The following is a 17105-nucleotide window of genomic DNA, read 5'->3' on the forward strand; positions in this document are numbered from 1 at the left end:
TTTGGATCTGTATGCCCGCCTGAACAATGCATTTCAAACATAGCCCTGAAGCAACTGAAGAGAAGATTTCCAGCTTCAGTTCATGTAGTTAAATGCAAATAATGTACATGGAGGTGTTGTGAAGCCTGGTAATTAGATACTACAGTCCCAATATTTTTTGCCTAATAATAGCCAAATCCTCAAATAAATAAATAACCCGAGGGTCTTTTTTTTTTGGGGGGGGGGGGGGTTTGTTGTTGTTGGGTTTTTTGGGGGGTTTTTTTGGCTTATTTCACACACTTGCATGTTTCAGGCCATCAAACCAACTTTAATATTAGACAAAGATAACCTAAGTAAATTTTTTTTTTTAAATGCAGTTTTTAAATGATGATTTCATTTTATTAATTAATCTAAACCTAATAACTGGTTGTGCCACCCTTGGCAGCAAGAAGTACAGTCGAGCATCTGCAATAACTGGCAGAGAGTTTGAAGAAATTTTGGGTCACCCTTCTTGCAGAATTGTTTTAATTTGGCCACATGGGTGGGGGGGGGCATCAACTGATGGCCAGGCATTCTCCTTTAGGATTTTCTGGTAGAGAGCAGAATTCATGGTTCCATAGATTACAGGAAGTTGTCCAGGTCCTGAAGCAGCAAAGCAGCCCCAGACCATCACACTACCATCATCATGTTTGACTGTTGATATGATGTTCTTTTTAAGAAATGCTGTGTTTTGCGTCAGATGTACCGGGACTCAAACCTTCCAAAAAAGTTCAGCTTTTGTCTAATCAATGCACAGAGTCCCCTTATTAAATGAAATCCTCATTTAAAAACTGAATTTTGTATTTAATCAGGTTAGCTTTGTCTAATACTAAAATTTGTTTAATGATGTAAAACATGTAAGTGTGACAAATATGCAAAAAAATAAGAAAAAAAGAAAAAGAAAATCAGGATGGGGCAAATACTTTCTCACAGTGCTGTATTTTGATTATTTAATTGTTTATAATGGTAGCTTATGCCTCTGGTCAGTTGCATTTTACTCTGTATTAACTTAAAAATGCTGAAGTTACAAGATAAAAATCTAAAAATAAATTTTAAAAAAATCTATATTTTTAGAGATCCCTAGAATGTTAAATATCTGATATCTAATCTAAAATTAATATCTTGCTAAGAATGATTAAGAAAGTATTGAATATAATTATTCATTCAAGTTCGTGACATTATTTTATGGTTGTCCCACAAAAAATTTCCTGTTATAAAACATAACTAATCCAGAATTTACCATTGCACTGAGCACTTCTTAAAAAGACACTTGTGATGCCTGTGTTTCATTTTTGTACTTTTAGATTTATTTTCCCATAATTCTCTTGAGTATTCACAAAGAGATGCATGTGATTGTGTCATTGCCCTCTGACTCCCTTTGTTGGTCCAATAACAGAGAAATGAGGTGAAGTGTAAAGGTCATGTTTGCATGGATGAGGGCATCATTGTATGACAGTGCATAATAAGATTTGTCCTATATACATCTTTTATCACAACCAAGGGCATTGCTTGCTTTTATCCTCCTCTTTGCTTGTGCAGCTTTGTTTATGGGTCTTGTCCTGACAGTCTTCATTCCCAACAGGACCCCAGTCCCTGCTGACTTTGTCTTGTTGGAGGATGATTTGTCTAAACAAAAACCAGTTGCTCAGTGATTTCAGATAGCAAGTGTGAGGCGGCAATCATTTGGCCATATCCCTTTCTGAGCTCATATGTTTGGCCTGTCATTGTTCCTTTCCAGCCCCTTTAGTCACGGCTGGGTTGATGCTTTCCTGTGCCCTCATCAGACATTGGGTTAATCACACCCCTGGGGAAGTTCCTATCTCCCATCTCTGACTGTCTAAATGGTGTGGCATAGCCTTCACTGTTGTTCTGGCTGTACTTATGCAAAAGTAAACTCTTTATTACTATCTGTGGTGTTGACAGGCACAACCAGTGTGTGTCTTGGCACGCAGAACCCTAATTTATGTCTTTGTGTTTTGTCCTAACGATACGTTTGGCATATTTGTTTGGGATGCAGTTAGGTCTGCATCCCAGTGACCAATCATTATGCATTTGGCAGAATTCCCATACAACAATAATGGTCAGTAAAGAGTTTATAAAGCAAAAATTTTGAGATTGCTGCAACATCCAGGCAAAGAGAGTATATGTCTGTCTGCGCCTCAAGCTCACTGTCCCCAAATATGTCCAAAGGTATGTGGATCAGTGTCTATTTTAGAAGCATTCATGGGAATTGAATTAGGCCATGAGGTTACTGGATTTTCCCCACTGGGTAAAAACAGCTCACGTGAACAATAAAAGGAGGGAAATAAAGAAGGTGAAAAGCATAACACCGTTACAGTCTTTTTCCCGCAATAATTGGTGGTAGAAAATCTTTGTAAGATAGTGCATCTACTGGGTTCTCTGGTGTTCTGTGTTCATATACAGGCAAGTAACTACTATCATGCATTATAGATGTATGCTGTTTAAAAAAGCTGCTTCACAGTATATACTTTACTTGAAATGTTTCAAGCTGAGCTGTTTGTTTGATGCTTACTTGTAAATGGCACACTACAGCATGTGTTGATCTGCTTTGGCATTTTTTTCTTTTTCGTTCACGCTTCTCTTCGGTTCTTATGTAACTATAAAAAAGGTAACGCTCATAACGATACTGGCTCTGATTTAGGAGAATCTAAGGCAGCAAACGGTCTCACTGTCAGATGAGTGCAGAAGCAGCATGTGGGCATGGCGGGGGTTGTGGTAGAGGAGGTGGGGTTTGTCCCATGTGTCGGCAACCCGATGGATAGAACAGGGGCATAGCAGAGTGAGTATGAAAGGACGCGCCGTGCTATGCAGACAGAGACTGCAGACATGCAGCAGCACAGAGTGGCATATATGTTTAACGAGGCTGCAGCAAAGAGGGCTATTGATGAGGTAAGAAAGCTGAAAAAAGGATGGCTGCCACAAACAGAGTTGTGTGGTTAATGTCTTGTTTTTATGTTCTTGTTTAAATAGATTTCTGCATTCTAATGTTTTTACTGTGTGCATGTCTCAAGAATTTATAGTCTAGTAGGGGGTTTCAGTACACTGTTTTCATATTCGTCATATTACAGTTATTTTTGTATACGATTTTTCCATTTTAGCTCTCACCCGCATGCAGCAGTTTAACTTTTATATTGAAGATGTCCAAATGATAAGCAATATCTGAAGAGTGTTTGCGTTACTTGTATCTTGCATGTGATTTATCTCTCTATTTTCACCAGGTGTGTTAAGAATGACATCTTTGGAAACCTGAGATTAGGGCTCGGTCAAACATGTGACTGCACAACAACTCCAAATGACTTTGCAGTTGAGTTTACAGACCCTCACCATGGTCTCTCTGTGGAATATTTATTTTCTCTTCCCTCTCTCTTTGCCTCTCTCACTCCATGTCACAGCGTTAACTGGAGAAAATGTAAAAGAAACACAACAGCCAGGCACTGACACAGCAGGCCAGTTTCTCAAGCAGCTCTCACATAGACCTCGTGGATACGGTTTAGCACCAGGTAATCCCATGATTGCACCCGAAGATGAAGAGTTCCTGGGTCTACCTTTGAGTTGGCCTTTATCATCATCGGAGGATGCAGACAGACAAGGTGTGATTGGCGAATACAGTGATTTACAGGACAGCACTGAGACATCCCTTTTATTTCCTAATGAGAAGGGACCTATACCCAGACCCACTGAGGGTGCTAAAGTAGATACTACCTCCATGGAGAGAATGCAAACAATGAAATCCTCATCAGCAAGTGCACCACCCAAGCCTACCCAAGAACAAACATTAAAGAATCAGCCAGCTGAGACCAACACTGCATCTATTTTGTATCCTACAGAGACTGTAGAGAATCAGCCAACATTCCCAGCCTTTCCAAATGAGATGACTGATAGTCAGTTACCCTTTCTTCTGCCTGGCTCACTCACACCATCACACACACCAGACCAGAACTCAGCTTCATTGCTGCCCACTGGACCGGGGCCAGACACTCTTGGATGGACCACAGGCATTTCTGTGTCCACAAAGGGAAATGGAGATGGATTCATTAATATTACAGATCTTATTTTGCACAGAGGACGTGCCAATATGGAGGCAAAAGAAGGTAAGAGTACTTTAATTACTTAGAACACGCCTACTTTAAAACTAAAATTGACATCAGAAAAAAAAAATTTGTCATCACTTAAGGCTTAGAGCGAATTGTCCAGTTTATCAGTTTCCTTGCATAACCTCCAAAAATTCAAAATCCATGCATCACCGCAGTGTTGATGATATGTATTCTGCTGGCAAACACAGTTGTTTTCACAGAATGGATTGCATCACTCTCCTCAAATCTCTCTCTAGCTCTCCTTCAATTCTCTTTCCCCGTCTTGCTCATTCAACTCTTTTAACGCAGATTGTTCAATTCCAAACTTCCTTCTCCTGCTAAAGTAAAATAAAAAAAATTATTCACATTGCAGTCAGTGTCCATTACCCACACCCAGAGGTTACTGGATAATGTGTCCCACATACTATTTACTGTACACACACTCACACTGGCATTTGCTTGTCAAAGTAAATGATGTGTTGTGTCTACAAGCATAGGGGAGGAGGACATCAACAGAAATGTATAGAGAAGTCACTTCCTCCTGCCTATGCATTTAATACCACAGCATTTCAGCAAAACAGAAAGTTTGTTGAATAACTGTGCCAAGAAGAAGTATACATTAAACATTTTCTCCTTTTTATTAGATTTCATAGGGAGCAGAGTGAAAGTGTTTAAAAGCGCTCTCTGTTTGCTGCATCTCTACTGATGTAATCGCTTCACCACTAATGGAGGACCAGAAATAGGACACATTCCATTTTTAACCAGTAGGTTCCCTGATTCAGATGGCCCCATACAGCTTATTTCATCTAAAGAACGAGAAACTTACATTATTTATTTGATGCACAATTCTAATCAATCACAAAGACCTTTGCACATTCTTACAGGTAGTATAATACCTCTTGACCGTCCTTAATAATAGCCACACAAAATGAGAGCAGCCGAGAGGTCAATACTGGCTAATCAACACACATACAGTATCTCTTGTCCTCACTTTTGCACGAACACATATACACACAACCTACTGCTCATGCTCCCACTCTGTCAGTGACCCACTTAGATTCCCAGTTACAAGCCTATTCTGTTTTATTATGGATTAACTTCACGAATAGCACATTACACCCTGCTCTCTTTTTAGAAAATGGAGATTGTATATAAAATTAAATTTGGACTGTATCCAGTGCTTAGATTATTAACAGTATGTTCATTTCATGGGGAAAAAATACATTTGTCATTATTACAGTGGTCATAACACAAATAACCACCAAAAAGTAATGGCACAGCTATACATGAAGTGAAGATGTACCTCAGGCAAAGCCATGCTTTGAGCTTAATTCTAACATGCTCATGATAAAGTCTTGATATCATAAACAGTATAAAAGATGGACGCAGCTTCTGGATCTGGAAAGTGAAACCAACGCCCAAGTGCCTCAAACCTGCAGTCTATTTATTGGCCACCAGGGGGCCAATAAATAGATTTTATTCAACATGATTTCCAAATAATTTGGAAATCATGTTGAATAAAAAAAATTGTCCATTTTATAAATATAGGTCATACTGTGTTTTAGAAAGGAGGATTACCTGGTGTACACTGATTGGCTACAATTGTGCTGTTTCACACTCAGGCCCGGCCTTTCTCAACACATCCGGCTTCAAAACATTAGGATGGCAATGGCAAAAACACTTACTTTTCTGGAGGCTTCAAAACAGTTATCCACAAACCAGTGGGTGATATCATAGTAGCGACGTCCATCTTTTACACTGTCTGTGTATTAGTACCCAATCTTATTTAAGCAAGTTAGCATGTTTGCACCATTTGCCAGCCAAAAACCTTAAATTATGTCTGTACTTAAATTTTCTACCTTTTGGCTTTATGTTGACAAAACCAATATGGTGTTAATGTTTTATTATACTCTTGTTTTACAGATGACACCAAGAATGATTCAAAGGCCAGAGGGCCAATCCGGCTAGATGGTAACATGGACACATTTGCTACAACCTGCAAAACACTAAATCATTCCTGGACACCTACCCACCCAGAGGATTTTACTCCCAACAAGGCTCTGCACCCCTCTCTGGCTCTCAGCCCTTCTTTTTTGGTCCCTCTGTATTCAGACTGGAACTCTGCCCTCGCTACATGGGGATTTGCATGGGAAGCACATATCTATGGCCTGGGCTCTGTCTTCACTGTATTTGGCCTAATCTCTGCAGTCTGCCTGTTAGGGCTGCCCCTGCGGTGTCCCCCAGGAAGCCCCTATTTCACACTGCTGCACTTGTTCATTCTAGCATTTGCAGGGATCCAAGCTTTCTGTTTGCTTTACGATGCTTACAGTTACCAAGATCGACTTTCCCCTGCGGTCTCTCTGCTGCTCGCTGAACTGCCATTACCATGTTTGATTTCAGCTTTTTCCCTGGCTTTGCTTCTTCTTTCCTTGCGTTCCCGCAAGCATCTTTCACTTCCACCTGGTATTTCTCCCTCATTCTCAGCCTTGCCAAAACCTTGCTTGTTGTTATGTATGTCCCTGTTACATTTTCTGATCTCTCTAGGGTGTTTTGGCATTTTTCAGCTCTTCCACAGCCTCCCTACTGTAATCCTGCTATTTCCTCAGGGCCTGTTTGTGTGTCTTACCATCTTTCTCTCATTCTCATACCTCATCTTCTACTGCTTAACACAAGTCAACAGTAGACACATTTACAGGTTAAATGACAATGGAGAGAGTGGAGGATCTCCTGAGGCGATGCGACCTGCAAGTTGCCCCTTTGCTAGTATTAAGGACTGGGGCAGGGCAGCAGGAGCTGGAGTAGGAACTTCTTTGTGTTTGTTAGGGTGTGGAGGTCTTCAGCTTTATGGGATCCTGCATTCCCTTGGTTTGGGTGGAGTTGATGGCCATGGGTTTCAGCCTTGGCCCTGGTGGGGTTACCAGGTAGGCTGCAGACTCTGTGAGGTTGGAGTATGCCTAGGTTTGTCTGTTATTGGCACACACCCTCTGTTCTTTACCAACTTTACTAACAAGACCCTAACTCATCCTAGACCAGGATCTTGGTCCCGTCTATCATGCGGGTCCCCTTCACGAATGCTCACCATAACCTCTCAGGATAGTGCAAATTCTCCCGTCCTCTCCCAGGGTAAGCAAGAAAAGCTAGTGGTCTGTGATCTTGTCACCAAGGAGCAGTCAGAAGTTCTTCCTCTTTGCTCAATTGTGGAGCCTCCTGGAAACAGACCAGACTATGTTCACAAACCCAGCCTAAACAAAACTATACTACCTCTACCTACACCCCAAAACCCATCGCATAAACCTACAACCTCAGCTGCGTCTCGCCTATCATCACTGGCTAATTTAGGTCTAGAGACTGACTCTACTGTGGACCTGCGGCCCCCATCTCCCATAAACCTGTCACGCAGTATTGACCAAGCTCTTTTCAGTGAATCCCTGTTCTCTCATAGTATCTTTGGTTTCCCAAGACTGTTCCCAGCTTCTTCAAGTCTTTCCTTGAGCTCTCCAACCCAAGGTACATTAAAGCAAGGATCCAGCTCTGTGGGAAATACCTTTTACCGAACTTCTTCTTGTGGAGATGTTGATCAAGAGAACGCCATCTCCACCTCAAGGTATTCCCAACCACATGACTGCATGACATCTCGTAGAAATCAACCATTATCACCGGAGCAATGGGATTGGAAAGGGAGTGTTACTGGCTCAACCCAGGGTCTCTGCAGCCATTCAAAAGAAACAGGAAAGCTGCGCTCACATTCATGGGCCAACAGAGGGCAAAATTTTGCTCAGAGCAGCCTCCCGCGAGCAATCCCCCACCTGCCCTACCACAGACGTTACCGAACCCTGAGCTTAGCGTCTCAGGACAGTCAGGGGTCCAGCCGATTGGCAGGAACTAAACACCTGAGTGAAAGCAAGCAGCTGGAATGGGATATGGCTGTACAAGCAGAGTTTGTCAGTGTCTGCAGACAAATTGATGCCCTGAGTGTTTGCAGTGACACCATTGAACTGTAGAAAGCTAAAAGAATCTGGGTGTAACTGGAATACAGATTATATAGATTTAATTGTTAAGGTTAGCTGGAGGAATTAAACTGTAGACTGTATATGTCATAAAAGTTATATAAACATGAGGTACGCCCAAATATTGTTTTGTAAATACTGTACAGTTGATACTGTATATTCAAAAACTGGTTTATGAGACTGACTTCATTGTGCTGTTTTCAGCAACTTATCTGTTCTTTACAGTTATGTTTTATTTGAGCAACATTCTGATTTTAGCATACGTCTATTCAAATCATATGTAGAATTAAGTGTGTTTCTGAAAAATAATATATGTTGCAAAGAAGTTAACCTAAGCAGGAGTTCATTTTTTTGCTTTGTTTTGCTTGAGGGAAAATCGAGGAGAGTATCAATGAATTTAACAGCAATATGGACTCAAAAAAAGTTCACGTTTGCACTGTTGACATCTGCTGTGATTTGTGATATATACTTTCCCAACTTCCATTTTCTGATAGTACAGTGTATTGGAGTGTGCTCTGCAGTCTGAATATATAACTTTTGAGATTTCTTTGATGTCTGGGTGCAAAAGCATTCAAATTGCCTTTTTTAAGTACCAGTAGGAGCAAACAGGCTTTTTTTTAATTTTCATTTCCTGGATCATTTACAGGTGTTTTCTTTTAAAACTGTGGAATATAAGAATGAAAGTGACAACATCACAATGGGTACATACAATTTTCGCCTGAAGTGGTAATAAAACAATTTTTAAATATTATCTAACTGTTTGAAAAATTATGTTTATTCAAATACTGTACATATACAGCCACTATATAACACAATTTACATTACATAAAATATTGATTCCTTGGGTTGAGCAATAGAAGATGTTAAAAACCGATATGTGTCATATCGTCATATGTTGAAAATAAGAAATTGAATTCAAAACTAATTCCTAAACTCAAAAGAAGCTTTTCGTAAAGAGCTCTAGAAAGGAAAAACTCAAAACTGGAATATTATATATTACCACAATACTACTGATTTATAACTATATTTAACAGACTTGCTAATATATTTTTTTAATACTGAACCTGAAAAAAAAAACAAAAAAAAAACAACTATACTATGTCATATATTATATACTGTTGTGATGCTGAGATGAAGCTTCAGTTGTATAATGAAAATAAAAATGAGGATGATATATGAAAACTGAATACTCTCCTTTCACTCAAGCAATAACATTAAAATAAGTAAAATTTGAGGTGAAATTGCACGATTGTTCTTTGAAGGTGCTTCCTATTTCCAGTGTTCATTTATAAATTAAGGCTGATGCAGTTTTTGTCCCGTCTACGACAGAGCAGCACAGAGCTCAGAGAGTAAGATTTTACTTGCTGTAAGTAGAACATGTTTACTTCCTGTTTGTTAGTGTTATACATAAGAGAGAGAGAGTGCTAAAAAAATATGATCATAGCGCTATACACTTGTTGTTACAATTTTGGCATGGAATTTTAACTGACTACCTGATATTCTGCAAAAAAAAAAAAAAAAAAAAAAAGGGCGGGCAGGGGGGGGCTAGTATATTAAATGAGCATGGAAATATAATATAATCAAAAGCATGCTTTTTCTTGTTGAAAGGGAACAGCAGAATAGATAAATACATCATCCCCTCTGCACCTCAGCGTTGGTGGGACAACAGCAGATAAAGATTTCTTGTGACCGTCCTTTAAATCCTGCTCCTTTGAACTTATCCTCTTGTGCTCTTTGAACTTAAAGAGGGCCACAGAATAGCTGTGTTAGACTTTAGACTGTAGAAGTCACAGGAGCTTTGTGTGTTGCAGTTCAATCACATGCGCCCGGTGCATCTGCTCATAGCTGCTGGGGCCGGGACGTTAGGTCCCGATCGAGTGTTTCCTCTTCCTCCTGCCTCAGTAAAGCCGTTTCTCGTAACTTCATTTGGAATAAAAAACAAAGAGTGAAAGCATAAACTTTACAACTACAAAAACAGGAATGAATGGAGATGAATGAAAGAAAGGACAAGATGGAGATATGATTACTTACATGGCACAAAAGAATATCTAATATGATAGCATGAGTAAGAAAAGAGGAAAAGACAAGACAATTGTGATGCTGCTGAAGGTAAATTAAAGGACATATCTAACAATAGCATGTTCCCATACTGTCACCGCTATCAAAGTATTTAGACTGCAGAAATAGAAATACAAATAGATCTACAGTAAATGATGCAAAAAGGGGTTGCAGTGGAGGGGTAAAGGTCACCAGAAGCAAATGGTCACAGGTCAGACTTACGAATGAAGCCCGTGGACGCCCCCTTCCATCTGCGCAGACATGGTTCTCTTCTCAAACTTTAACTCTCCAGAATACATCATTGACCTGGGAACAGATCACAGGAGGATACTTTATGAAAGCCTTCACATAGAAAATCTCGCACGAAACAGACACACAATTTGACACTTACCGCAAAATGGACAAACTTTTGGCTCCTATGTCCTGACAGCCATGTTGGATGCCAGCAATGAGGTAAGGAACAAACTTATGAATGGAGCCTTTATCTTGAACTGATCCCGAGACACCTTGAGCCACCTTCACCTTATCTCCCTCACTGGACATATAAATATGAATCATATGATTAAAGAGGTAAAGGTTTTCCAGAATAAGTGTTTATAGAGCAAAGGATCAGTGAAAACCTTACCTGAAGTAACGTTTCTGGCTGTTATTTTTCTCCATAGCATCCAAGGATCCCATTCCTCTGTACTTTTTTAGGCGCACACCATCAGAAAAGAAATATTCTCCTGGAGCTTCAGTAGTTGCTGCAAGCAATGACCCCATCATCACTGAGGAAAAAAGGTTGTTAAAGAAAAAGAGATGTTTAGAGAAATTTACAGAACAGGTGACTCAGTTATCCACTGGATTAAATCTTGAGGAAATGGGAGAATACTGCTTTCTTTTACCTGTAGATGCTCCCAGGGCGAGAGCTTTTACCACATGTCCAACAGTTTGAATGCCTCCATCAGCAATTACTGGCACTCCAAAACGTCTAGCGTACTCTGCAACCTTGTACACTGATGTACCCTGGGGTCGTCCGCATGCCATTACTGAGAAATGCAGAACATCCCCAATACAATGATTAAGATTTGTACATTATTATGTCCCATGATTGAGTGTGATCGTACCTTCCTGTGTGATACAGATAGAGCCACACCCCATGCCCACCCTCAGGGCATCCACACCAGCATCTATGAGGTTTTTAGCCTGAGCAGCTGTCACCACTAGAGAGAGACAGAGGAACAGAAAAGGGATTGAGGAGTCTAAGAAAGAAGGCCACAAAGGTAGAAGATGAATTTGGAAGAAAGTCCTGAGAAAAGGTGTGCTCACCATTTCCTCCAACCACTTGCAGTTCAGGATATTTATGTTTGATGTAGTTTATCATGTTAATTTGATATACTGAGTTTCCTTGAGAGGAGTCCTGTAATGATAATAATAGCATTAAAACAAAATTCTAGGAAAATTTGAAATTTAGATAGATCAAACACCCATGCACTACAATGCCATATGTGTTTTAAATTCATTTGAAAGAATAAATACGTGAACAGAATATTTCCCATATAAAAACTGCAAAGCCTTTGCATTCATCCTATTCAATTCAATTCAGTTCAATTCAATTTTATTTATATAGCGCCAAATCACACAAACTGTCGCCTCAAGGCACTTTGTATTGTGGGTAAAGACCCTACAATAATACAGTCATCATAATACTATCATCATAAGACCAGTGGATTTGGCTGATCATATGTCATAAAACACCAGAGTCAAATCACTGATTCACCAACAAATTCAACAATTCAGCCCAGCACAATCAAAACTTACCAGGACGACAACATCAACTCCAGCCTGCACGAGGAGATCCAGTCTGTATTTGTCGTCCTCCCTGGTACCAATGGCAGCTCCACACAGCAGCTGTTTGCGAGAGTCCTTGGAAGCCAGAGGATAATCTCTGTTCTTCTTCAAGTCAGTTCTAGCAATAATGGCGACCAGCTCATCATTGTCATTAACTATGGGGAGCTTACCTGGGAGAATAAAAAAGGAAAGGAATGGACAAATTTGCTTGAGTCAAAATTATGATGATTGCCTATACAGCAGAGTTACCCCCTTTGAAGAGTTACCTTTTTTGCTACGTTGCAGTATATCATTAGCTTCTTTCAGTGTGACTCCAGCTGGTGCAACAACTAGATCTTCTCTTTTTGTCATTGCCTATGTTAGAAAATAGTGAAACTGTGAAGAGCGTATTATAAAATCTACCCACTTATTTGATATTATAATTCCTGCAATATCATATTCTGAAATAATATGCAAATTCTTGCAAAACACAAGCTACAATAAATGATACACTTACTTCTTCCAGGGGGCGGTCATGATCCTTCTCAGACAGAAAATCTATATCTCTGGAGGTAACGATGCCAACCAGCTTACTGCCCATCTTGCCCGTCTCTGTAATTGGGATCCCAGAGAAACCATGGCGTATCTTGGCCTCAAACACATCCCCTACTGTGTGATGGGGACTCATTACCACTGGGTCTGTAATAAAGCCCTGCTCAAATTTCTAGCAAAAACAAAAGCACAAGTGTTGAGTGATAATTAAGTTCTGTAACTGATAATGTTCACTGATCAAAGATGATTTTATTTGTCTAATTTAAGTTCATGTGTCCAGTGACTTTTCTGTCTTACCTTCACTTTGCGCACCTCATTGGCCTGGAACTCAGCAGTGCAATTATGGTGAATTATTCCAATCCCTCCCATCAGCTGAAACCAGCCAAACAGTGACAGGGAAGTAAAGGAAAACATCATGTTGTTAAGAACATTAAAAGGTGTACTTTTAACAGTTAGTGGTGGAATACTGAATCAACTCTTAGGTACGATGTATGTAACACTCTGCAGTGTTTGTACTCACTGCCATGGCGATGGCCATGGATGACTCTGTGACTGTATCCATAGGAGATGAAATCAGAGGCGTCTTCAGGGTAATCTTTCGCGTGAGTGCTGATGTTAGATCCTTAAAAGAGCAAAGCATTTGGAAGCAAAATTGTCACCTTATATTGCAACACTGAGGCCTATAACACACATTTTAGCAAATTAAATCTAAAACGGTCCCCTATTCCTTAACCAAATGGTAAAGTTTTGTTGATTTTCCCATGCAATGAGCCAATTTGGACACATCAGAAGTAGACATGCTGAATTCACCTGTTGACTATTTAAAGGGCCCAGGTGGCTGCCTTGAACACCTGCTATTCAGCAATAACCCATGTGACCTAGTCATGAAATCAATTTACTGTCCCAGCAGAGTTCAAAAAGATGAAAATAATGCCAGTCAAATATACAACCCTGTGCACATTCACCTTTAACTAAGCAACACATCAAACAGTTAGGGACTGATTAAAGGACAGCATGTTTGAAGGCTACAGTAAGCACACTTCGCTATCACAGGCAAAGTGAGCTAACAGTTTAAAAGTTCTTGTGTTGTCAGCCACTAAAGTGGCAACCTCAGAGAGATGACAGCAACTACTTTTGTGACTTAGCCCATGATGAGGAACATATCTATATCACCAATCTATGAACCGTATACTGAGCAACTTTGAACAGTAGGTTATGTGTGGCCTTTAATATGTCAGACAGTATGATGACACTTACCACCTCATCAGAGGTGAAATCTATGAAACCGGGAAGGATCAAGAAGTCACTGAAAAGGAGAGAGGTGACAGATGTGGAGAGAAAATCATGAGAACTATCAAGTATTGCACAAATGAAATTAGAAATCACTTTGCGATGGGATCACACCGGTCACTGCACTCATCAGCACGTTGATTATCTGATCCCAAATGATTACTACTTCATCACATGAGTTGTTAGCACTCGTGGGTTGCATCTCATCAATCATCTAACTTGACAACCTTTGTGGTGGTTCCTGAAGTTGTAATTGTCTCCAGAACCACTTTTTGCCATAAGGAAACACACACACACAGACTCAATGAGAAAAAACAATACCAGCCTCATTATTGTGACTGGTAACCAGTTTCTAATATTAGTAGTGCCAGTGACCGTCAAAACACTTGTAAAACTATCCCTTATAATTGTTTATGTGAACTGTATGTCACGTAGTCCTTCCTACAAGGCAATACTTTTTAAAAGATTTTTCTGACAGTGAGCAGAAATAATCTGTCAGTAACACACTGAAATGTTCTGTATTTATCCTCTGCACACTGATAAACCCTACACATAGCCCCATTAAGGAAACTACCCTGACAGCCATTAATGCTGATACGTGCAGGCACACACACACAAACACACTGCCACACACTGCTTTTAATGTCTGTACCACCACTCAAGAGTCATCCTTGAAAGTAGTATTACTCATAATAATCCTCCATATAAAATCTGAGCAGATGTGCCATCACTGATATTAATAAACATTTAATGGAAGACATTGCATAACTATATATTTGTGTTTCTGTAGGTGCAGCTGGATCTGTGTCAGTATGTAAGCAAAGCCATGAATTTGTTTTTTCTTTCTTTTTGAATTTCTTACTTGTACGTAAGTCCATCCCCGATAGCAAAAAGTTGTTGTGCTGTGAGTCCGTCCTCAGGAACATAACCTGTGCCCCCGCTGATCAAGTAGTCAGCCATGCTGAAATATAAAAATACACACATGCACTCATCATGGTAATCGCACATCACTGATCGCTCATCACACATACAACGCACAACTCATGTTCTCAGCTGCGAATATGAGTTAGCTGCAGTGCCACATCTGAATATTAAGTAAAATATTGATATATGACAATAAAAAGATGACACTATTGCTTATATTCTGTCTTCTTTTTCCACAACTTAATCATTTGTGTAGTTTTAAATTAACATTAATTACAGTTTTTGTTGCAAATGTTTAAATATTCAAGTAAATATTTTATTATTCTGTCCATTACTTCAGGAGAAAATGTAATATATTAAAAAAAAAGGTCCATTCGTCAGCAGTTAAATTCTGAATCTCTTTATACCTGTTCCAAAAGCATGGATGTGACTCATCTCTCTCTTTCTTACAGACATACTGTAACTATATCTTATTGCAAATGTTGGAAAGACAGGAAATGCTAACAAAAGGAATCCGTCCTTATCAATGGAAACTCCTTCTTTACACCTATGACGGCAGTACAGTAGGTAAGAGGATTTGGTAGGCTGCCCAGGTAGCTGATAAATGAGCTTGTAATGCACACAGCCAAAGCAACTAGAAAGTGAAAACAGCTCAGCTGCTACTGGAAATGCAATGTTTACAAGTTATGAGGCTTCATAGTCTCTCATCTGCAGACCAGAGAAGGTTGTGACCTCGCAGTATTGAAGATTGCTGATAGACCACTATAGAGTGTGAGACTGACCTCTCTGGTTCATATCCAGCTTGAATGCGTGTAGCGCTGTAACGCTGGGCTGCTGTCTCATATCCATGTCCATGCGGCACGGGGTGGGCATAGGCCCCATACGGGTGAGGTTGCTCCCCATCTCTATTTGAGGGACGTGGCCGTGCTGGTTCCATGTCTCCTACAATCCTTCTATAGTCGATGAGGTAACTGTCCCTCTCTCCATCTCCAAAGCGGTCATAAGCATGACCTTCCATCTCTAAGAAATCCAGGGCTCTGACCTCCACGGTGCCCCACCACCTCACGCACTCTTTAAGCACTTGTTACTTGTTTCATACGCACAAACAGAATCACACCGTCACACTGCAAGTAAACAGTGGCCTCAACAGACCCCGAGAGACGCACTCTAACACAGCTAGTGCTTTGAGTGCCTGTTCACACAAACACCTTTCAGACACACCTGATGTGGGAGTAAGCTATCATGCCAGCTCTTTTCTTCCCTGTGGGACAGAAATGGTCAAAACTACATGGCTTTCAGTGGAATGCTTACAGGTGACAAACCTGTAGGAAAATTTGTTGTCAAAAAAAATCAAAGAAGCAGCAACAGAAAATCCTTAACGTGGTTTGCTCACAGATGAGTTTGTATTCCTGTTATCACTTATCCTTGGAGGCCATTAAGGCCCTCGGGCAGGGGGATAGCCTGTTTAACCCACCTGATGATGAAGTTCACTATCTTGGCACAGCAAATTTAGAATTCCCTGTATGCTCCCCAGCTGAAGGAACAAGCAGCCACTGGGGAGGAGAGTCGGGTCTTGTTTAGGTAGCGGAGATTCGCCCCCCTGGAGGCTCAGAACTTACTTGGTTATCCCTAAGGCTGGGAGCGTCTCTCCACTCGGTTCTCCTGGTGCCTGCTGAGCTTAACTCTGTTTCTGACAGTAGCAGACGTCACTCTCCCACAAAGAGGATTGGGAGCATTAATGCAGGATGGGGTGGGGTGAGATGGGTGTAGAGTGGAGAGAGGTAGTAGGACTGAGGAAGAGAAGGATGGGTCAAGATGACACTTGAATACTCTTTCCTCACGGAGGATTACCATGTTGTGAAGGTCTGTGTGTGTGTGTGTGTGTGTGTGTGTGTGTGTGTGTGTGTGTGTGTGTGTGTGTGTGTGTGTGTGCTTGTAAAACCCTCAAGAACACAAAGCTGTGAATGAGACAAGGTCAAACCCCAGAATACTTACAAACTTCCTGGCTTTGAGACATGAGACAGAGAATAACTTTTAAAGACAAAATGTTGTGTAATTAATTTGTCACACATTTAGGAGTGGCCTCTATCCTGAAGCACAGTTTTTTGTCACAGCAGTACAACAAAAGCGCTGTATAAATATTTTTTCATATTATGAGAACAACAGTGACTTTAACTAATAGAATTTACCACAGCAAGGTCATTAAAATGTTATTTCTTTTACTGCAGGAGTTTTTGACTCTTGAATCAGTTAATTGTTTGGCCCATTACTCAGTGTGAGGACACTAACAAACTGACCTGCATGTTTAATTGAGACAGGAGAGGAACTTTACTGCTCTCGGTGCCATCATCTG

General features: G+C 40.4%; 2 protein-coding genes across 2 annotated transcripts; one reads left to right on the forward strand and one right to left on the reverse strand.

Annotated features, from left to right (window-relative positions):
* Positions 1-2827: 2827 nt before the first annotated feature.
* Positions 2828-8756, forward strand: prrt4a (proline rich transmembrane protein 4a). The gene is made up of 3 exons (XM_030731312.1): positions 2828-2928; positions 3432-4130; positions 6036-8756. Exons 2-3 carry the CDS (start codon positions 3548-3550, stop codon positions 8111-8113), a joined length of 2661 nt encoding a protein of 886 aa, XP_030587172.1. The 5' UTR covers positions 2828-2928; positions 3432-3547; the 3' UTR covers positions 8114-8756.
* Positions 8757-8875: 119 nt separating this feature from the next.
* On the reverse strand, positions 8876-16423 carry impdh1a (IMP (inosine 5'-monophosphate) dehydrogenase 1a). Its single transcript, XM_030731314.1, has 16 exons — positions 15535-16423; positions 14691-14789; positions 13796-13844; positions 13059-13160; positions 12836-12910; positions 12504-12710; positions 12274-12361; positions 11978-12177; positions 11486-11576; positions 11284-11379; positions 11062-11205; positions 10803-10944; positions 10569-10712; positions 10400-10483; positions 10151-10167; positions 8876-10039 (listed from the first exon to the last, which is right to left on the reverse strand). Exons 1-16 carry the CDS (start codon positions 15768-15770, stop codon positions 9936-9938), a joined length of 1878 nt encoding a protein of 625 aa, XP_030587174.1. The 5' UTR covers positions 15771-16423; the 3' UTR covers positions 8876-9935.
* Between the last annotated feature and the right edge of the window lie 682 nt (positions 16424-17105).

The sequence above is a fragment of the Archocentrus centrarchus genome, chromosome 6, assembly GCF_007364275.1.
Source record: "Archocentrus centrarchus isolate MPI-CPG fArcCen1 chromosome 6, fArcCen1, whole genome shotgun sequence".
Lineage (NCBI taxonomy): Eukaryota > Metazoa > Chordata > Actinopteri > Cichliformes > Cichlidae > Archocentrus > Archocentrus centrarchus.